A 22,784-nucleotide genomic window follows, 5' to 3' on the forward strand; every position below is an offset into this window, starting at 1 on the left:
TGCTGAGTCTGTCTCACATCGTTCCCCCCTCCCTCTGCTCCTCCCCCTGCTCACGCTCTCTCTCTCTCTCACATAAATAAAATCTTTTTTAAAAAAAAAGATGTCTATTACAGAATGAACACCTTTTGTCATAAGGTTTTCAACTGGCTGAGAATTTATTTCAGAAATAAATTCCAATCTCCTCATCCTTAAAATAGAAAAGGTCTTTTTCAGGGCTTTCATTTCCAAAATTCTATTATCATATAAGCCCCATTATAAGTCATGTGTACAACAATTTGCATTTTTCCATCAAATTTTATTGTAACCCCCACTATGGGCCCTAGCAACACCACATGGGCCTCTCGTGAGAGTACATGTCAGGGTACAGTGTTACCTCTGCATAGGTCATTTATCCCACTCAACTGTGTCTCCTGGAGGGCCAGGCCCATAGCATGCTCACTTGGGAATCTGCAGTCCTTACTCCTGGAACATAGTAGGTGCCCCAGTAAATGTTTACATGAATTAATGACTCAGGTCAGTTATCTGATCCTATGTCTGTTCATCAGACCTAATTACTGGCTCCTTCCTATCCTCAAAGGACAGAGAATTTCTACCACAGGGGGTAAAAAAAAAAAAAAAAAAAAAAGGATGGATGGCTCTTAAGGCAACAGCAAACAAAAACTTTTAAGTGTGTCTTTGGCAAAGATAGCATTGCTATAGTAGCAGTTTAAATTCTTCCCACTTGACGTGGTACTTTCAGGAGGCAAAATTCATTGGCATGTCTGCGTGTCCTTTGCTATGTGCCTTAAAATATTAATCACATTACTTAAGAGTCACACTTTATAGATGTGCTTCATTCAATTCATTTATTTAGTTCCCATGAAATAAATACAAGACGGGTAGAACCAAATTAGTTTTAAATCACACCTTAGAAACAATAGTTACCGAAGCACCTTGTCGAGTATCTACAATTATTACATGAAGAAAACGAAAAGACCTGCCTGTTCAGCACGGCGTACCCTTTAGTGATTGGGAAATGATCTATTTTTCATTATCCTCCAATCATGCAGACTGACGTCAGTGTCTCCAGAACCTACACACTGCTCTTCCCAGATACAACATAAGCACATCTATGAGAAAGCTCATTATAAGTTGATGACAAATTGGAAAAAAAAAACTTTCAATAAAATTATAGGCATGACTCTCACATCTGGGCTTTCCAAACATTGAGGGCTTAAGAGACACCACGTTTCCTTGTCACAGAAGGTACTAAAACCCAGCATATTCTGGAAAGTCCAAATCTACTGCCTGGGCAAGCTAAATAGAGTGTGTCAGGACTGAATCTTTTTAAATGACTGTTGACACTTTGCTTAAGTACATAAAAACTGAAAACGGAAACAACCAAAGATTTTAGAATTTTTCAGTTATAATAAAGCTTTTATCAAAGACAAAATATTACTCCATATTCTCTTAAATATTTTTGAAAGCACATATTCCTTCCCTTTAAAGAGGTGGAGACTGAGGCAAGAAAGCCCAATCACTTGTTAGAGCACTCTACATTTCAAAAGCAATGAAAAGCCATGACCCCAAATTAAATTCTCCAATAACCTATTCTTATGAGAAAGGGGCTAAAAGGCTTATTGCCTAACTAAAGGATAAACGATGTGAACTATTTCAATGACTGGTCCAGTAAGCCTTAGTGAGCACTGAGTGATATGGACATGGGTTAACACCCTTGCCCACAGTTTCCCTTGCAATGACATGTGTATATCATAATTAACAGGTAGCCTTGATTTTGGTAAGAACAGTATTTCTGTACATCCCCACTGGATAGTTACATGCTGCCATCTTCTGATTATGCCCAGTGGAGTGTAAACATTTTTTCATGGAAAAGTAAAATCAATAAAACTAAATTCCCACTTTTCCTGCCAGTAGTGTCCTCAGGAACAAGAGGAAAGACAGCAACACAGAGATTACAACAATCTCTGACATAATTCAAGCAGAATTCTAAATGGATAAGCACATGTTATAAACTTTTTTTTTTTGCAAGTGCCTTGCATGCTTATGTTACTATTCATTCTGAGATAGATCATCAATGACCTTCTGGGTCACTGACTAGGGAGAAAGCTGACTATAAAAAAAAAGAGTGGGAGAAAAAATAAAGGGGGGGTGCTTCCTTCCACCCCAGGCCCCCTACTGCCTTGAATGAAAGAAGACAGATGGCAGCCCACCTTCCCCTTTAATTAGGAGGGGCAGCTCAGAAGGGGACAGCCCTGTTCACTTGGCACCATCTTTTAACAAACCGTTTCGATGGTAATGCTCTGCTCATTCAGCCTTGTTTCAAACTGTTCTCAATCTTTAATTTACAAACCAAATCTCAGTAAATTTAACTGTGATTAAACTATAGCTCTGAGCACAACACTGTATATAAAGAAGGTATTTAAAGAAGTTTGCTGAATTAATAATTCACAGACATTCATATAAGGAGCCTGGAGTATTTTAAATGAAAAACAGACACCCCAAGACCTACCACCACCACCACTTCGAGATAAAATGTGAATTCCCAGGGCACAGAAGCCCTAACTTAAATTCAGAGTATTCCACACTAGATTTAGAAATTTCTGTTTCTGGTGCCACACCGTACATAGTTACATTGCCTCCTTTACCTTCTAAGTGTTACTGTTTGAGTTGAGAAAAGTCAAGAAAACTCTATGGTAAAAACAGTCCATTTTATGAGGAAGGATAATCTAGTTACAAATCGCAAACTGCTCTGCATTTCCATTTGTACTGCATTTTCAAAACCACAGAACTTGGGAATAAAAATGTACTGAGCCACGCAACCGCTCCGGAGCTAGGATCGGGTAAAACGCAAACAAACAAAAATGGAAGAGAGGGGTCAAATGTCAGAATTAGGCTGGTGTCCTGAAGTCTTCTGCAGAGGTGATGATGCCTCTGAAGTACTTTCTGAAAGCCCCACATTTTCTATAAATCTAAAGCCCCAAATTTTCTATAAATCATGACCCTTTCTAACATGAAGGAAAACTTCAGCTTCTGTTGACAAGTTTAGGTCTTTATACATTGTTATCCCATTCTTACAAGAAGTCTGGTTTGTTGTTTTTTTTTTTTTTTCAACATCATTAAATAATTTGTATTCCTCAGACCCTTTCCATTTCCTGACAGGTTTTTAAATTACAGCCTCTTGTCCAGGCATCATTCCCACCCAGTGTCTGCAGTTCCCCCAGGGGGGCTCTCTGTTTTCACGTGTGTCTCGTACATGCACCCTTTCTGCTTCCCAATGGAAATAAGGACAGTGAACCGGGGCTGTTTTGCTAGATGTGCTCCTGGCTGCATCATGGAAAAAGCTTTGCCTGTTGTCATTGTCATTTAATTAGTGGCAAAGTTCTTGGACTGTTTAAAAAAAAAAAAGAACTTTTTGTTTTCTAATTGATAATAAATTTCAATCTCTTGCTATCTCCAACAAGCAAGCCAGCACGGCGCTAGGTACATTAAGAGACACAGAAAAGATAAAAGAAGCAATTAGCTATTTAACAAACTTCGTATCTTACTTCCCAATGAAGGGGGAAAAACCCTGGCATTTGCCAGATACTGAGTGTCTAATATAATGTTAGCAAGAGAAAACACGTAGGAGCGATTGGCTAACAAAGAAACAAACAAAACTTACTTTGTTTTCCAGCACAGTGAGCAGGTCGGGAATGAGATGAGGGTAATTCCTTCCTCGGGGCCCCTGCTTTCGCTTTGAAAGCTGTGTTTATGCTTACATCCAGATCTGCTGTGGCACTCCAAAATGCCTGCACTTCACAGGACGCCCCGAGTTCACAGTTCATCTCAGAAGCCCCGAGGACCAGGAGTCCCCAGCACAGATGGCGGCGACCTCTGGGCACCACGTGGCATCACTGCTGTTGTTAGCAGACACACGCCCGGGACACCCACTTGTTACCTCAGGAACCAGGCCATCAGGAGATAACTGCTCAGATGAGTGTCCAGGGTCTCCAGCCTCCAGCATGCTCAGGTTCAAGGCTGGAAAATGCACTGAGACGAGAACCACGCAGTCAGCAGTATTCTGCGCCATTAACTTTCTGGTACTTAAACGTCTGTCTGGAGAAGAGTGAAAGGGACACAGTTACAAGGAATATTTTACTAGTGATTGGGATTGGCAGTTACTGTGTACTGGGTCATATCTTGGCTCTTTAAAATTGCATTTAAAAATCCCTAGAACAGGATTATTTTCACTTCCTCTGTGAAAACGACAGAAAACCAATAGAAAATAAAAACAGGGGAAAAGTATAATTCTGCTTAAAAATGTAACTCTTACTTAACCTCATCTGCTTAATTTTTTAAAACCCCAAAAGTAAAACAAACAAACAGAAAGCATATAAATTCGGTTTGTTTTGAAAAATTACTTCATCCACGTACTGTCCAGCTCATAAAAACAAACCTCCTTCCAGCAAAATGGGACACTTTGACCTTGTGTACTGCAGTGTTTTGAAACTGCCGACTCGTAACTCCTGACATCACCGGACATGCACTAGCACCTTTACTGCTGTTGGCTGCACATGGGGCTACCTGATGGTCTTCCATCGCCCCCTGGTTGAACAGATCCTCCCCAGAACAGTAAGGATACTGGCCTTAGCATTAAACCCCTGGAACTCACATGAGATCTTTTGTAAGTATCCTTCTCTGGTCACTTTTACAAGAAAACAAAAGCATCGAACATCTGATACTTTTTAAAGTCCCAGCATCCAGGACCTAGCACAGATCATTCTTCCTTCTGACCCTCTGCCTGCCCAAGAAAAGAGCTTCCTCTCTCACTAATCACCATATTGGCAAGAATTTCTGCCACAGAGCTTTATGAATAGAAGATCCCAACCTACTGTCTTCCAACAGAAAAGTCCCACAAGCTTTCCTAGAGGATAATTAATTTTGCTAAACTTTAGAATTTCAAAGAGTATTGCATTTTAAATCTTGACAGTCATTCCGTTTTTTAAAAATTTTATGGAATATGCTCTTGGTGTCGTATCTGAGTGTTACATTTTGAAAGAAATCATTTTCTCCTGTAAGTCTGACACATTCCCTTCCATGGTCCTCAACTCTTATTCTAGATATATCCAAATCGAACCAAAGGATAGTTGTTAATCCCTGGATCAAGTCACCATTAAATTTGGGGGGAACATCTCCCATAATCCACCACTTCAAATAAAACTAAATTCTGGTCCTACAATGGCAGTGCAATTTTACAGAGAAGTAACTAAACACCCAAGTTTAATCTATCTGAAATCAATCATAATAATTATATTCTTGTTCTTTTCCTGAAACAACTTAACAAAACACCAAGTCCTCAAACTGGAGTCACCAAGAAATAAGGAAAACAAAAAATACATATTTGAGAAATTATGGCCCTTGTTTGTCAGAGAGAAGCAGAAAAGAAAAACATCCAGAGTTAATAAAATTAATTAACTCTAGCTAAAGGACTACTTAAAAGCCCCTCCAAATGTCATGCTGTTACTATGACAACTTCAAAACTGCTTTGAGAAAATGTGAAGGATTTTAAGATCCATGATAAAACAAGTGTCATCCAGCCTGCGAGAAATTACTTTCATTTACAACAGGCAGGAGAAAGGCTAAATGGCCGTTTACAATTCTGAAATATCAGATCGTTCGTTACCTTCTGAGAGATGCTGCACTCTTCATTCAGATCATGAAAAGAGTAATAAGTAAAGGAACAGCTCTCAGTCATCGGAACCATTTTGATTTCAGTCCTGCACCTCTACCACTCCCACGGTCCATCTAGTTGCTATATTATTTTTATAATGAAAGCAAAGTCTGATTCAATCTGAAAGGGAGGGGACAAAAAAAATCCCTAACTGTCTCTTGTTTCCAAATACAAATAGGCAAGGCACACACTCCTTCCAATTTTTTAGGTGTCAATAATGAAACAGAAAAAGAAAACATTTTTCCCCTTAAAATTCCTGCTTTTAGGTATTTAGACTAATTTATATTTTACGTAATCTTGATGGCTCAATCAGGAAGTAAAAATTTTAAGTGCGTGTGTTACAGACGGGAGGAATCATGTGACCCACAGCAAAGAAAATTATGCAGCAGACGAGCACACTAAGAAAAATAAGCTTATAACAGGGTTTTAAAAATACTGTCTTTCGAATTCATTGAATCATGAATATATTATGGCTTTTGAGAAACAATAATTTGTTTGGAAGCCTTGGAAAGAAGCCCTCAGGACATTTTAAAAAAATATTAGGAGATCAAAGCAATTCGCAGTAAGAAGTGAAAGTTTAATTAATAAAGGAACAGCTTCTGTGAAGATCATATCCATCCAAGGTTTATTTTAAGGGCAATATTTCAATGTTATTTGACGATCAGGTAATACATAATTGTAATCAAACAAAACATCAGTTGCAGCTATGTATAAATACTTACGCTTTATTTAACGTATAGTGCTGTGTGTTCCTGGAGCACAAAGGAGAAAACTATTTAGATTTATCCAGCTCCACCCAAGTTCTATAGATTTCAGTGGTCACTGTATTTTATTACAGCAAATACATTCTCAAGAGGAAAATGTCAACGCATTGATATTTTTATCTGTAGATCTCAACTAGTAAAAGATCATCATTAAATAGTATCTGAATTATCCTTTGTGTTAAATAAATTATGCCGCAGACATCAGACCACGTTCACTTGCTCTGGAAATCAAAAAGTGGGAGATGAATGTTAAAACATTCACGACTGTGATGGGTTGACTGATAGATGACTTACTATTATACAAAAACTACCTAAGACCTATCCTCTGTGCTACTTCTCTAAAGTAGAGTATGTTAATGTAAAGATATTTGAAATTGGAGAGGTTTGGCCTGTGGTTGTCTGTTTCTCAATGCAATTTCTGTTACTGATACTTTAACAAGTAAATTATTAATACCCATAATAAACAACATGGTTCAGAGCATGTATTTGTATCTCCTAGACATTACTTGTATCACTTGAATGTTTCACAATTTTCAAAATGCTTTTCACATTTCTATTTCAGCTTTTTAGAAAAATGTATACCACAGCTCTGGGCAAGTGACAGGACAAGGTCTGGGTACTTCTTGATTACTAGCTCACGTTGATTTCTTTAATTCTTAAACATAAGGGGTAGCTGGGCAAAAGAAGAAATTATTAGGAAGAACAGAAGTCTTCCAGAAGGGAAGCTTGAGGAAGATTAGGAAGAGTTAGGAAAAGTAAGAAGCACAAATTCTCCAAGGTAGAGTATTAAATGACATGGGGATCACCTTACTGAACTTGCTATCATAGTGGTTGGCTGAATTAAAGAAAGATGAATTGGTTACCAAGAAATATCCCCCAACAAATTCACAGCACAAACTAGCTCTGCCACTTGCCTAGACCATAGCTTACTGAGAATAAACTTCAGGGAATATACATCTCAACTCCCTAATTCCCAACAAATCAGGAAATTAGAGAAGTTAAGAGACTTTCTTATGTGGTACAGACTGGCCGCTGAAACTGGACCCAAGATTTCTGACTTTCCTAGGCTAGGATTCTTTTTCACTATGTGCTGCCTTCAATCTATAACCCTAGGTTCAAGTAAGTCTCCAATGAGCAGAGCCCTGGTTGCTTATCTTAGTGGTGAAGAACTGAAGTAGGGTCAAGACGGAAAGGGGCTCACTCGGGACCACTCACAGTCCCTAACTCACTGGCCCCAACCCTTGTTACTGCTGCCATCTCGGTCCTCCACCAGCCTGTGCTGAGCATCATACTTACTGAGCTGGAAGGAGACAGGGCAAATTCTGGGCTGAGGGGTAAAGCTCTGAGAGCTGGTACCAGTCCCCCCTCCTGGCTCCTCCCTTCCACACATGTATCACAGCCTCCTCATCTTTTTTCCAGTGGGAAAATCAAGACACTAAAATAAGAAAAAGCACTTGTTTGGGTTCACATCTCAGCTTCACTGGGATTTTGGACACACGTGAATAAGAGAATATTCTAGAAAAACTAGAATTAGCTCCTACTTTATAACCTTCACCAAAATTAATCCTGTGAAGATTAAAGAGTTAAATGTAAACAGGGGTGTGGGGGGGAGAGAATACAATCAGAAGGAAACATTTCTGACTTAGAGATAGGAAAGGAATTAATGAAAAAAGTAACAAAAGGCTACATAATGGGAATCAAACTGACTACACTGTCCTGTACGATACACGTCCTGTATGTCCAAAAAACGGCTGAAGTGAAAGGTAAAGAAGAAATGGAATACTTCCGAAAGGGTAGTAAACTTTCTATCATTTATCAATATATAAGGTACAAGATATTAACAGACAAGGCACTCCAAAATATACAAGGCCAATTAACATGAAAAAGTGTTGAATTTCACTAGCAAACATGAAGAGTTTTTTTTCAGCCTTCAAATTCACAAAGATGCACAACAGAAAGAGTAACCTAGTGGAGTGAGATGAGCCCATCAGTTCAGGAAACCAACAGTATCTTTTTATAAGCCTTAAAACTGTTCTGACTCATAACAGGTCTATAAATACAACCTCAAGAAACAATCACAGATACACAGAAAGATAACTGTACAAGGACATACTTACAATGACCTAAAATTGCTATTAAATATCTAAAAGTGGAGGGGAGCATAAGACTAAGTGTTTAATGGAGAATACTTAATAACAGGATACGATGATAGGCGAAAATTCTGGACATAAAGTGTGTCTGAGTATGGGATCAGTGCTGCTAAGAAAGGAAAGGGGAGAGGGAGGGAGGCACAGACAAATGGGGAGTACAAAAGCTGATCTCAAAAAGATACTGGAAAAGAATAATTTGGAAAGCTGAAGAAGGGGCAGAGAATTTAGATTTTTCATTACTTCTTTATAATATTGAGATATTGAGTATGAAACAAACCTTGTTTTGGGGGCACTTGGGTGGCTCAGTATGTTAAGCGGCTGCCTTCAGCTCAGGTCATGATCCCAGAGTCCTGGGATTGAGCCCCATGTTGGGCTCCCTGCTCAGCAGGAAGTCGGCTTCTCCCTCTCCCTCTCTCCTCACTTCTGCTCTCTCTCTCTCTCAAATAAATAAAACGTTGAAAAAAAAGAAACTTTGTTTTTATAATTGGGAAAATGTTACTTAAACTAATGAACATCCTATAAATATCTTTCAACCATATAAGATAATTAAAATATTTGCAAAGACCTTTTTAACAAGAGAATGCTTATACTATTTTTTTAAAGATTTATTTATTTATTTGAGAGCAAGACAGCATGTGCATGAGTGGGGGGGCAGGAGGGGCAGAGGGAAAGAGAGAGAGGGAGAGCGGATCTCAAGCAGACTCCATGCTAAGTATGGAGCCCGATCCAACGACCCGGAGATCATGACCTGAGCCAAAACCAAGAGTTGGACGCTTTAACCGACTGAGCCACCCAGGTGCCCTGAGAATGCTTATACTTTTATTAAGTGCAAAAAAGAAATACAAAACAATATGATCTTAAAATATGCAAAAACTCACATTAAAAAGACAAGAAGAGGGCGCCTGGGTGGCTCAGTTGGTTAAGCGACTGCCTTCGGCTCAGGTCATGATCCTGGAGTCCCGGGATCGAGTCCCACATTGGGCTCCATGATCAGCAGGCAGTCTGCTTCTCCCCCTCTCTTCCCTCTCGTGCTCTCTATCTCTCATTCTCTAATAAATAAAATCTTTAAAAAAAAAAAGACAAGAAGAATATGCAACAAGATGTTAAAAACGGTTGCCTTTCAGCAGTACTACTGTGTGTGATATTTTTTCCATACCTTACATGTTTTTTACCATTGCCATATATTCTTTTCAGGACAATAAATATATTATTACAGGACTGACAGATCACGAAGATACTACTATTAACAGTTAAATTTCAAAATACGGAAGGTCTACAGTCACCAAAATCTGTCCCGTTCCTAATAGATTTTTATCTTTTTCAATTTAAGAACCAGTGGTTCTTAAACTTCAGAAAACAGGCATTGGTGAGTGTGTAGGAGGTAGAAACAAAGCCCACTCCTTAGCTGTCAAGCTGTTTTCTCCCTGTAACAGCTCTGTGAGGGTCATACTGAAGCATGAGGATCTCAACAGCAGGACGTTATTAGGAAAATAGTGAAGAAGGTTGATGGGAGAGGGGTAGTAAGTGGCCAAAAGACGAAGACAGGAGTCCATGAAAACAACAGAAACATCAAGACCAAAGGTTCAAAAAAAATCATTAGATCCAAAATAATTCAAAGGGTCTTGAAGAGATACATGTGCATCTACGTTCATGGCAGCATTATTCACAAGAGCCAAAAGGTAGAAGCTACCCCAGTGTCCACTGTCGAATGAATGGCTAAACAAATTGTGGTATATAAACACAAAGGAGTATTATTCAGCCCCCCCAAAGTAAGGAAATTCTGACACACGCTTCAACAAGGTTGAACCGTGAGGCTGTCATGCTAAGTGAAATAAACCAGTCACAAAAGGACAAATACTGTATGAATCCACTTATATGAGGTACCTAGAGTGGTCAATCCATAGAGACAGGGGTTGGAGGGGAGGGGAAAGGAGGAGTTGGTGTTTAATGCATATGGTGCTTCAGTCTTGCAAGATCAGAGGGCTCTGGAGATGGACGGTGGTGACAGCCGTTCAACAATGTGAATGTACTCAATGCCACTGACCCATAGACTTCTCAGTGGTGAAGACTGTGAATTTTACACAGTATTTTACAATGGACACACACACACACACACACACACGAAAGAAAGAAAGAAGTCATTAGAATAAGAAGTCCTGAAAAAGGCTTCTGATTTTGCATGTCAACAGCACAGTATCAAAAGTAAAATAGACCTTATTTCTGATAGTGGATTTTTAAGCATAATTATAGAAGTCAGCTCAGCAGCACAGAAGATCAAAACTGAAAATAAGAAGGGGCATCATGTGTAACTTGAAGAGAACATACCAGACCTCTCTGTGGTTTTTTGAGACCCTCTCATTATAGCCAGCTTGAAAAATTCCCCACAACTAGGAAAGAACCTGCAAGCCCAAGCAACATGATGATGTCTTCTCCTCAGCTAACAGGAAAGAACACAGCTGTGAGGGAAATTCTGAGTATCCTAGAAATGTACTCTATCTTTATTGCAAACTGCTATCACAGAATTGAAGAATTTGGGTGTTGAACAAAGGCCCTCAGGTAAAGCTATTCCAGGGACCCAGACACCCAGAGAGCTTGCCCAGGCTCACTCAGTAATGCTGGATAAGACAAACCCCTCGAGCAGTTATGGTTTGCTTGTTATGTCTTTTTTTTTTTTAAAGATTTCTTCATTTGAGAGAGAGAGAGAGACAGTGGGAGGGGCAGAGGGGGAGAGAGAGAGAGAGAATCCCAAGCCGACTCCATGCTGAGCGTGGAGCCCGACACAGGGCTCGATCTCATGACCCTGAGATGACAACCTGAGCTGAAACCAATTGTCAGATGGCGCCAACCAGGTGCCCCTGTTATGTCTTATTTTCTAAAGGGCGCTTTATTAAAGCTAAGAAGAATAGCATAATTGGAATGCTCTTTCTGTAAGTAATTTTATTAAGTCTGTTCAAAAAATATTTTTTAATTTTTAAAAAATTATTAACATATACTGTATTATTTGTTTTCAGGGGTACAGGTCTGTGATTCATCAGTCTTACACAATTCACAGCGCTCCCCACAACACATACCCTCCCTGATGTCCATCACCCAGCCACTCCATCCCTTCCACCCCCCTCTGCTCCGGCAACAAAAAATATTTATTGAGTACATAGTACATACTGTATACTATATACGAGGCACTGGGCTAGGTGCTGGGTGGTAAGTAGGACGTCCTCACCCTTCCTTCCTGCATCAGACTAGCAATTATGATTTAAAGGAAGCATAGGGTGCTATTGATACACACAGAGGGGGCTCCGATCTGGTCTACAGGAATGGAAATTTATAAGTGACACTTTCAATAACAAACGTTATTACGTCATTGTAGCAAGCTTGATTGATTACTACTCTGGGTCAGACAATTTTAGGCACTTCCCATGAACAAATTAACTTTCACTACAGTCTGACAGAGAAGGATTTTAAAGGTAAGAAAACCGAGGCATGGAGTGGTCACAGAACTCTCACATAGTTGGGTCAGACCCGACTGCGCCCTTATTCAGAATCTGCTTTGAGGAGAACCCAATCTAAGACGAGAAAATGATGCAACTTAGATCAAAACATTCAGCCAAGAGGGGAGCTGCTCTAAGAGAAGTAGGGCAAACAGAGCAGGAGAACTACAGCGGGGAGGCTGGGGCTGGGAGGCAAGGGCAGGAGAGTGGGGCAAGGGTGGGGGGTCGGAGCGGTAGGAAACCTGTCATCAGGAACTGTGGAGGGCGGAGGGACTGATACCCAGTGCAGGTTCTCATTAAGTTCTGCTGTGTGGGGTGGGACGTACTCTCTTCTCCGTCTCTGCCTGAATTCTAGTGCTTTGATGGCTTCTTTATGCATGGCGTGAGAACACAAACCCCACAGAGGCCCCAGTCGATTTGGGGACAAGAGATTACAGAAATGGGTAAGAATTCAGGTGGAGAAGTGACACGACGTGGATGCTTTTTAGAAGCATCACTCTGGATGCCGTCAGGCAGATGCATGCATGCGGAACGGGCTGGGGAAGACTAGCGACAGCAGGGAGAGAGGTGCCAATAAGGCAGTAGCTGTGGTAGGTGATGAAAACCGGCAGGGACACACTGGAAACATGCAGAGAACTAGGCCAGATTTGGTTTCTTTGTAGATTTGGAAGGGAAGGAGAGAGAAGGGTCAGTAAGTCACAGGTTTCAAACCTGGGTAACTTGGATCAGTTTGGAATCTGCTGGATATGAGGTGCTAGCAACAAATCAATGTAGAGAGATGCCTGGGTGGCTCAGTTGGTTAAGCATCTGCCTTCGGTTCAGGTCATGATCCCAGGGTCCTGGGATCAAGCCCCACGTCGGGCTCCCTGTTCCAAGGGGAGTCTGCTTCTCCCTCTCCCTCTGCCTCTCCCCCCGATCACGCTCACTCTCTCTCTCAAGTAAATAAATAAAATCTTTATTAAAAAAAAGATATCAACATGGAAATGTCCAGTTGGCATGTGAATACAAAGCATGAAGCTTGGAGATGGAGAGGAAGAACCTGCAAAGAATGAGGAGAACAAGCCAAAGGGGCAGGGCAGGGTCCAGGAGGCCAGAGGAGAGACATCACTGCTGTGAGGTCATGCATGGAAGCTAAGAATCCAGACATACTTGATCCATGTGGCAATAACAGGATAGGAAGGCGACCACTGGCTTTGGCCAGAGAGTACCAGTTTGGTCACAGGTACAAAAGCCAGCCTGGAGTAGCCCAAGGAGGGGGCAGGAATGAGGAAGTGGAGGCAACAAATATGGGCAATTCTTCCAGGGAGTCTGGCCCTGGCAGAAGTGAATGGAGGGGGGACCAAAAGGCAAGGCAACACCGAAGGTCTGTGTGTGTGTGTGCGTGCGCGCACACACGTTTAATTAGTAAGCCATGCATAGGTTTAAATGCTCATCAGGAGAAGCAAATGGCAGGTATCAAGTCAGAGAGAACGTTTCTGAGAAGGTGAGGGAGGCTGGGGCTGGGATCCAGGGCCATGGGCCTGAGGAAGGACTCCTCTTCCACGTTCTGCTTGCCGAACAAGCAGAACAAGGCAGGCACAGATGAAGTGTATGGACAGGGCAAGAACCTGAGTGAGCTCGCCTCTGGCTTCTTTTTCCTCTGTGACACGTAACTGCAGCTACAGAGGAAAGGACGTGGGGTGAAGGAGTAAACAAGTAGTGTGTGCAGGATCTGCTGGGGCATGAGAGAGGGCTGGGATGGCAGGGAGGAGAGGTGACCTTGTAGAATGCGTTTCTCCCGTATGTCAAATCAGGCTTTGTGCACAGGTAGTCTCTACACCTGTGGCATTGACCAAACAACACCAAGAACATAAACAAAAACTCGATGAGTTTGAGCAGACCTCATGAGAAGTCTCATCTTCAATATTGTCAGATCCAGTAAGTCAGCTGTAATAATATCAATTTTCCTCAGGCCTTAACCACATATGTATGACAAAGACAAATACTTCACATAGACTATGATGGCCATCCTGTGACAATGTGTAGAAAGCTCATACTTCATTCTATGGGCAAACCTGGTTTGTATGAGTAACCAAAAGGTCATATTTCACCTGGAATTACATCATCAACAGTGCATTAGCAACCTTCGCGTTTGGCCTGACCTGGATTTTGCTTTTGGGTATGTGCACACAGGATTATAGTGAGGGTCAGACACTTCCCTCCTTCCAAAGTCCTGTGGAGAAGATGAGTGGGCAAAAAGGCCTGTTGCAGCCACTTCTCCCAGACTCAGCTCTAGTTCCGGCTCTGGCCACGAAATCGCTAGAGAAAGCAAAAACAGGGGCCAGGAGCTGAGTACAACTGTACAAGTCCAAACACAGGGTAGAAAAGGTGGTAGGTATTTCGAGGGAGTGGATTTTTTTACTTGAGTTAACTGAGCAAAGCAGGAGAGGAAGACATGAGCTTAAAAGAGTATCTTTCCTTGTAAAATCTTTTTACAGAGACAAAAGCAATTCTAATAATTAGCATGAAGCGCCGCTTGTATTTTTGGGCATATATCTCCCACGGAGCTCAAAAGAAAATCCTTTAGTTCTATGCTCTTTTGTAGGAGAATGGGAATTAAAAGTAAAATCTGACCAATTCAACCAACTAGGAAGTCTCCTGTGAATAGTGAGGTACCTGAATCATAGGATAGTGTAATACACTTTTGCTTTCTGATTTTTCTTTCTAAAAAATTTTCCTATTTGCGTATGTTTTTATTATGAAAATTATACAATGTTACTACTGGTCAAAAGTTACATAGTGCTTACTATGACCCAGCACAGCTCTAAACCTTCAAACACTCTTATTCTCTGGGTTTTAGGGCAAAGCACAGAGGTGTAAGTCCTTTTGCCTGTTAGGGACTAGGAGAGCTGGTGTCCCAACCCAGACAGGCCAGCATCAGAGTCCTGTGCTCAACCACTGCACTACAGTGCCATACCATGAAAACACAAAGTTAAAATTGTAAATTTCAGGGCGTCAAAAAGAGATTATCAACATTTATTTTACCTTTCTAATAGAATAACTGGTATGTTTCCTACTCTATTCATCCTTTGGTTTTCAAATTAAGGAATCTTTTAAAAGAAAATAGTTTTTTACTATATTCAAGCAAAAATACTATGTAAAACTGTTTACCAAAAACCTTTTCAAGTAGAGATTTGTTTCGAGTCAGGATATCTATTTTTGCATACAATGTCCACAAGTTATTAAAACAAACTTTTCTGCACAAGCTTCTTTACATCATGAAAAATTTCCTTTTTAAGAGTAATATTTTTTAGGGGCACCTGGGTGGCTCAGTTGGTTAAGCATCTTCCTTCAGCTCAGGTCATGACTCCAGAGTCCTGGGATCACGCCCCACATTGGGTTCCCTGCTCAGTGGGGAATCTGCTTCTCCCTCTCCTTCTGCTCCTCCCCCTGCTCATGCTCTCACTCTCTAATATTTTTTTTAAAAAGTAGTATTTTTTAGTCTGACCCACACTTAATTATAATGAGTTCCAAATCAGTCATGTTGAATCCATGCATATCCAGTTTTCAAATAAGAACGATTACTGGGGCGCCTGGGTGGCTCAGTCGTTAAGCGTCTGCCTTCGGCTCAGGTCATGATCCCAGAGTCCTGGGATCGAGCCCCACATCGGGCTCCCTGCTCTGCAGAAAGCCTGCTTCTCCCTCTCCCACTCCCCTTGCTTGTGTTCACTCTCTCGCTGTGTCTTTCTCTGTCAAATAAATAAATAAAATCTTTAAAAAAAAAAAAAAAGAACGATTACTGTTTAGTTCTCTGTGAAGTTGCCTGAAGGCTGAGGCTGGATCTCACACATTTGATGGTATTATTTCTTTGCAGATAAGAGCACTATATTTAATGTGGGAATGCTGGAACTTCTGGAAGCCTCAGCTGGGTTAGCAAGCAAAAAAATGGCCCCCATATAGCATTTGTCAGTGACTTCTGACGCAAATGTTCCACTAAATAGAAGTCCAAGACTGCCAGCCACTTGATGCTTATTAAAGTTGACCAATATGAACTCATTTCCTAGACTTAAGTGCATGCCACGTGTGGTCTAAACAAACATTCTTCAGTTTCCTCTGAAATAGACCAACACATATATGGACAACGACTTCAACAAAGGTGCTAAAACAATTCAATGAGTAAAGGAAAGTCTTTTCAACAAATCATACTAGAACAACTGGGGAAACATGCAAAAAAAAAATGAACCTTCACCTCTACCTTACCCAATACACAAAAATTAATCTGTGATGGTTCATAGACCAAAGCATAAAAGTTTAAAATATAAGGTCTCTACAAGAAAACACAGAAGGGTATCTTCACAACCTTGGGAAGGCAGATTACTTAGAAGACAGTAAGTACTGATAATACAGGGGGAAACTCTGGTTAATTATGTGACTTCAGAATTAAAATCATCTGCTCATCAGGGGCACTTGGGTAGCTCAGTTGGTTAAGTTGGTTAAGCATCTGACTCTTGATTTTGGCTCAGGTCAGGATCTCAGGATCCTGGGATTAAGCCCTGCATTGGGCTCCCTGCTCAGCAGGGAGTCTGCTTCTCTCCCTCTCTGCCCCTCCCCGCTGCTCTCGCTCTCTCTCTTAAATAGATAAATCTTAAAAAAAAAAAATCTTCTGCTCATCAAAAGACATTTTTAAGAAAATGAAAGGTAAGCCACAGACTGGAAGAATATATTTGCATCACAATTTTCTGAGATATCTGTATCTATACAGATACAAAGATCGCCATATATATATATGTATGTATGATTTTATATATATATATATAAAATCTCTTATGAATCAATAAGACAATGAGTATAAAAATGACCCCCTCGAAAATTAAAAATGGGTAAAATATGAAACAGATACTCTGAAAAGGAAGATCTACAAATGTCCAATAAGAACATGTTAGTCATCAAGGAAATATAAATTAAAAATCACAATGAGAAATCACTTCATATCCAGAAGAAAGGCTAAAATCAGAAAGACCAACAACATACAAATCCTGAGAAGGAACTGGAGCACCTGGAACGCTCATCTACTTCTGGCTGGGGAGTAAAATGGTACAATTACTTTGGAAAACTGTTTGGAAGTTTCTCATGAAAATAAACACACACATCTGGTACAGCCCAGCAATTAAGCCTAAATCTCAAACAGGATGTGAGTGAGAGAGAACGCGCTCACAGCAGCTTAACACCCATAATAGCCAAAAAGATGAAAGCAACTCAAATGTCTGTCAAGAGGAAAATGGAGTAACAAATTGGGTCTATTCATATAACAGAATGCCACCCAGCAGTAAAGGAAGAATGAACACTGATACACAACACAGAACTGGGGTGAGGTGCCAAACTTGAAAGAGTACATGTTCTACGATCCCATCTTGACCATATGATGGTCAAGAACAGGAAAAAAGTGGGGGCGCCTGGGTGGCTCAGTTGGTTAGGTGTCTGCCTTCAGCTCAGGTCATGGTCCTGGGGTTCTGGGATCGAGCCCCACGTCGCACTCCCTGCTTGGTGGGGAGTCTGCTTCTCCCTCTCCCTCTGCCCCTCCCCGTGCTCATGCTTGCTCTCTCTCACTTGCTCTCTTCCTCTCAAGTAAATAAAATCTTAAAAAAAAATACAGGAAAAAAGAATTCTATAGTGACAGAAATCAGAAAGCATTTCGCCAATCGGGATGGAGAGTGCCTGGATGGGGGCATGAGAGACCCTGGACAGTAGAAATGTTCTATATGTTAACTGTGGTTTGGTTACATGAGTATATTTGACGTCGTTGTCTCACCACATGTAAATTTTACATCTATTAAAAAGGAGGGCCGGGGGCACCTGTTTGGCACAGTCAGTTAAGCGTCCAACTGTTGATTTCAGCTGAGGTCATGATCTCGGGGTCGTCAAATTGAGCCCCGCGTTGGGCTCCACACTCAGCGTGGAGCCTGCTTAAGGTTCTCTCTCTCTCCCTCTCCCTCTGCTCTACCACCACTCCCCTCTCTCACTCAAAAAAAGGGGGAGGGAAGGCAGATAGGGCTCCCTAAATGTCATCTTATCCCCAAGTCCTCCTGAAGAATGTGATTTGATTTGCACCCCTTGGCCCCACCAAAGGGAAACTGTATCTGAACTACTTTCAGTAACAGACAACCAGTTTGACAACTATCACGGCTGTCTCATTTCTTTGGGATCACCTGTGTAAGGTACTATCTCCAAATGAAAAGGAACTTGCTGGGTTTCCTCTCATCCAATAGTAACAGTCAATCAATATTCCAGATTCCAGAACCAGTGCAAGAGTGTTCTAAAAGCTCACAGATTGTCCTTTTCAGGCTCATCAGTTTTCAGTATACAACTGATAACCTATATCCAACACATTCCTCACCTCCAGCAGGTTATAAGGGATAGACAGAAGAAAGTGAATTGGGGAAGAAAGGTACCTATAACAGGCTGATGATACGTGTTCTAGCCAATACCAGAAATAAAACTACAAGCACGTCCTGCTTGCCTGGGAGCTCAGGACGTATCAGTATTCTCTATTATCTGCTTCCAGGGGTATGGCCTCAGAGGGCCTGCTCTTGGATTCAGAACTGTCCAAAAGGCTCTAAGCTGGTAAACACCTTAAAAGAAACAGAAGTCAAACACCAGAGGACCTTTATAATCTTCAGTTGCCTCTATGCCACTACACACAGAATAATTAATCTCCAACCGTACTACTCTGCAAATTCTAGAGATAGATTTGGGGCTCCTGGTACTATACCAGAGATCAGACGGGCCTGAGAATATTCTGCTTTAGGTTCAGTTATGTTGGTGTCCCTAACTACAGAAGACCTCTAGGGAAGATCTCCAGGGATTTTTCACAAGAAAATGGCTGGTTTTTTTCCAAGTAAAATGAGGGAATGATAAGATTGGAAATATCAATTCAGAGTTTCTTCTAAGACACAAATGGATACCACTTGTGTCAGGGAAGTTAAAGGACTAATTAGCTAACATCTAATTTTTTCCATCTGCATCTACTATGCATTTTCAGAAACTACACAACAAATACAAGAAAGGAATGATCAATAAGAATTTGGAACTTTTTTTCCACAAAGGGAATGAGAAGGAAGAATATGAGATGCTTCTTACAAGAAAGGTGAGAAGTAGTGTGAGGGTCTATCCCCTAAGGAATATAAGTTCTAGAAATGAAGTAATAGGAGGTTCTCTCCGGAACTCTTATGCCAAAGGGCAGAGAAGAAATTTAAAAGCAAGCATACCCACACAATTTATACTTGTCTTAAGATCAGGAACAACTACCACTACTTTTATAGATTTTCTTTAATGACCAAGTTGGATGTTTTACAAGATGCATCTTTTCTTCTAGCAACAAAAGCTAGAAGAGCCTGAGAGGACTCTGTGATTAATGGTGATTGCCTCCATGGCGGGAAAGCGTTATCTGTGTAATAACATCAGCTCATTGTTCCTTCCCGGCCAAGTTTTTTGGAGGATTAGCCTCTCCAAACCCCCAATACCCATGCAGTTCTTGTGCCCCCATCATATCTTTCCCCAGGCTGATTTAATTCTTCAGATATACTTCTGACAAATCAACAAATCCAAGAACTGCCCATTTATTAGGGACTGAATGTTTCTGCCCCCAAATCCGTTAAGTTGAAATACTAATCTGATGGTGTGAGGAGGTGGGGCCTCTGGGAGGTGATTAGGTCATGAGGGTGGAGCCCTGAAGAATGGGGTGAGTGTGCTTATAAAGGAGACTACAGAGCTCCCTTGCCCCTTCCACCACATGAGGACACAGCAAGAAGACAGCTGTCTATGAACTAGCCTCCAGAACGGTAAGGAGGAATACATTTCTGTTGTCTGTAAACCACCCAGTCTATGGCACTTTGTTACAGTAACCTAAGCTGACTGAGACACCATTTCAAAATGGTGGTGGTCAGGGCACATGAAAGAGCCCATTGCAGTTATTAAAAAAAAGAATATATACCCACAACAATAAAAACACTACCAGGGGTCTGAGAAATTTCAACAAATGTCTGGAAGCCAGAAGTACTGACTGATAAAGCTGAGGAGAGGCAGCTTACAGGCCCAAAAGTTCTCTAAGAGGGTTGCTGCTAAGGAGGGGGATAACTGACTTCCCCAATGAAACCCCAAAGAGGCTCCAGACTGAGAAAAAGCCAAGTACAGTGTGGGACAGAAATGACAAGAATGGCAGAAAGGAAAAGTCCAGTATCAACAATTGTTCCTTCCATGCGTTAACTCCTGTCTTTATCAGAAACAAAACCAATAGGCCCCTAGGCAAAAACTAAAAATTAAAAATTAATTCTCTAAAGAAACTAAACAAAATATCTGGTGAGGACTAACAGTGTGGTTCTGAGAACCCCAAAGTCAAGCCCTCTGCACCCGACCACTTGGTGGTACCCCAACACGAGGGTGGGCAAGATGCCACCAGATGGGAGGCTGCCCGTGGAAAGGTGCACCCACATGCACAGAGCCCCGGTGAGCCTTCATGTCACCTCAGCTTTACACGAGTGAAGAGGCAAAAACAGAAATACAGCTAAAGAAAGCCCGCAGTGTGGAAACGGAAAACTAAGATAAACAACAGAAGGACCCTGGAAGAAACAAAAAGTTCAAGGGAGCAAAGATACTTTAGAAAGAACTCAAAAAACAACTTTTGTTAGTGTCCCTAGAAATATTTAAGAAGCAATAATTACAACCGTTTAACAAGAAAAACAACACAACAAAATACCACAAGAAATAACAATCCAAGAAAGAGATCTACCGATTTAAAATCGTGGCCCCACAAAGTCTGAGCGAACACCACAGGCATGCGCCTGGATACCGTAACCTCACAGCTGTGATTCCAATGATTTAATTCTACCACACTGACAATACCTTACCTAAGATGGGCTGTCTTCACAGCACAGTCAGAAGTTAACATTGCAAGCATAGAACATGTCCATGGTAAGGAGACAGGAAAACCGAGACCCATGGTTCAAGAACACCTGAGTCTGTTTTTAACTCCTCTGCTAGCCTGCAGGAGGACTTGTGAGCTTCTCTCAATACCTGTCTGTCCTTTCCTACAGAAAGAGGGAAACCAAAGGTCGTATTTTCACAGTGACATAATGAAGACTCCTGGAAAGTTATTACTAAGGAAGAACTAGCTTCATGTGAAGACTTCAAGATATTAAAACATTAATGGGGTACATGTGCAATCACATGTTCTCTAGGGAACTTCACAGGGAAGATAAACATCCCTCCCATCTGAGTGACTTGCATACTGTCCTTCCTGAAAGTAGAGAGACGGAATGGAATATTGGTTCAAAACCCCACTAGTCCCAAAACCCTGCTTTTAGAACCAAAAACTCTGTAATGCCCTATTTACTATTCTGAAATAAAATTCATTGGTAAATAGTAACTAGGATACATATTATTTTTAAAACATCAATATAATACTCTAAATGTAAAATAAAGAAGAAAGTAAAAGAAAGCCAATTTATAATAAAATACTGCATATTCAATACATAAATAATTTTTAGGTTCAATTAACTATGTAATGAAACAAGATGCTTGTAACTTACTTACAAGGAATAAGCTTGGATTACGAGGAGCCAAATCAGAAGCCTTCCATGTTAAAAGTACTGGAAAACAAAACAGGAGCAGTATGGGTGTACAACAGGATGAAAACGAGTAAATTTTGCGTATATTAAAAGTATGCAAAAGTTATCTTGTGTTCTTATGTAAAACGGACTTAGGTCTAGGCTCAGGTAATTATAAACTGATTTTTATATCCAAAATGGAAGTTGAAAGTCATGTGGCATACAGGACAATTCCTTCTGTCTTATCCACCATGAACATCTAAAATCTTTGACTCCCACTCATTAAAAAAAAAAAAAGCCCTTCACTATAAAACCAAACACCATCTCATTCCTACTATGTCCCCTAGGGGGCAGTACTGTTCCTGTGAGAACCCCTGGCTAGATAAGCTATGGGAGACTTCTAGCTTTCATGTCCTATCACAATGAGAATCAAATCCTGAAGGACAAATCAGCAATATACTTAAGAAATGTATTAATTTACTATGGAAAATGACTATGAAAAAATTAATTTAGGTTAGGCGTATGCCATTAACTAGAGCCATAATCATCATTATTTCCTCTTCTTGAATTCAAGATAATTGGTTACTCCATATAGACTATAGAGTGACAAACTGTATCTCTGTGGCATTTATTTACACGGCACAAAGTGATTCGGATTTTAGAATTTTTAACATTCAAATCTGGTTAATTAATAATAAAAAGGGAGTTTTTCATAGAACTCTACAATTCTCATTTCCTCAAAACAAGAATTAATGCGTTCTTTCACATGTGGTCATTACAGGAAAGAAGGGGGGAGAGCCATTTACTGTAAACGCTTTTCTGATGCAATTCTACCACCTCTTTCAAAGAGAGAATTCATCCAAGAAGCCTTAGTCACTTTTTCAAGAAAAATGCCACTGCACTGAATGTACACAGACTAAACCACATGCCTGAGCAAAGAAGCTGAGCAGATCCCACCACCAGAAAACATGGAGAGAGGAAAGGCAAGGCGGGGGGTGGGGAATCTCATGTCAGAACAGATTAAGCAGCGGATCTCAAAATTTGGCCTTTAGTACAGGGGAAAGTCTGACACACATATAACATCATTGTTT

At 40.8% G+C, this 22,784-nt stretch overlaps 1 protein-coding gene across 9 annotated transcripts in view; it reads right to left on the reverse strand.

The window, feature by feature from the left end:
• The window catches only part of LOC148162538 (uncharacterized), a 212,497-nt gene that overhangs the window by 62,843 nt on the left and 126,870 nt on the right, over window positions 1–22,784 (reverse strand). For 7 of the 9 annotated variants that reach the window (XR_015766798.1, XM_088018644.1, XM_088018642.1 and 4 more), the window contains one exon: window positions 3,662–4,095. Coding sequence is in view for 8 of the 9 variants with exons in the window: in XM_088018644.1 (XP_087874770.1) it covers window positions 3,662–3,824 (163 nt within the window). In the remaining variant the exon portion in view is untranslated. Of the gene's footprint in view, window positions 1–3,661; window positions 4,096–6,432; window positions 6,578–21,679; window positions 21,736–22,784 lie in introns of those variants that run through there. The other 2 variants (XM_088018638.1, XM_088018643.1) reach the window with 2 other exon arrangements.

This window comes from Eumetopias jubatus, unplaced genomic scaffold (genome assembly GCF_037043125.1).
Source record: "Eumetopias jubatus isolate StellerSeaLion01/CBP00866 unplaced genomic scaffold, mEumJub1_p1.0 scaffold_14, whole genome shotgun sequence".
Classification (NCBI taxonomy): Eukaryota; Metazoa; Chordata; class Mammalia; order Carnivora; family Otariidae; genus Eumetopias; species Eumetopias jubatus.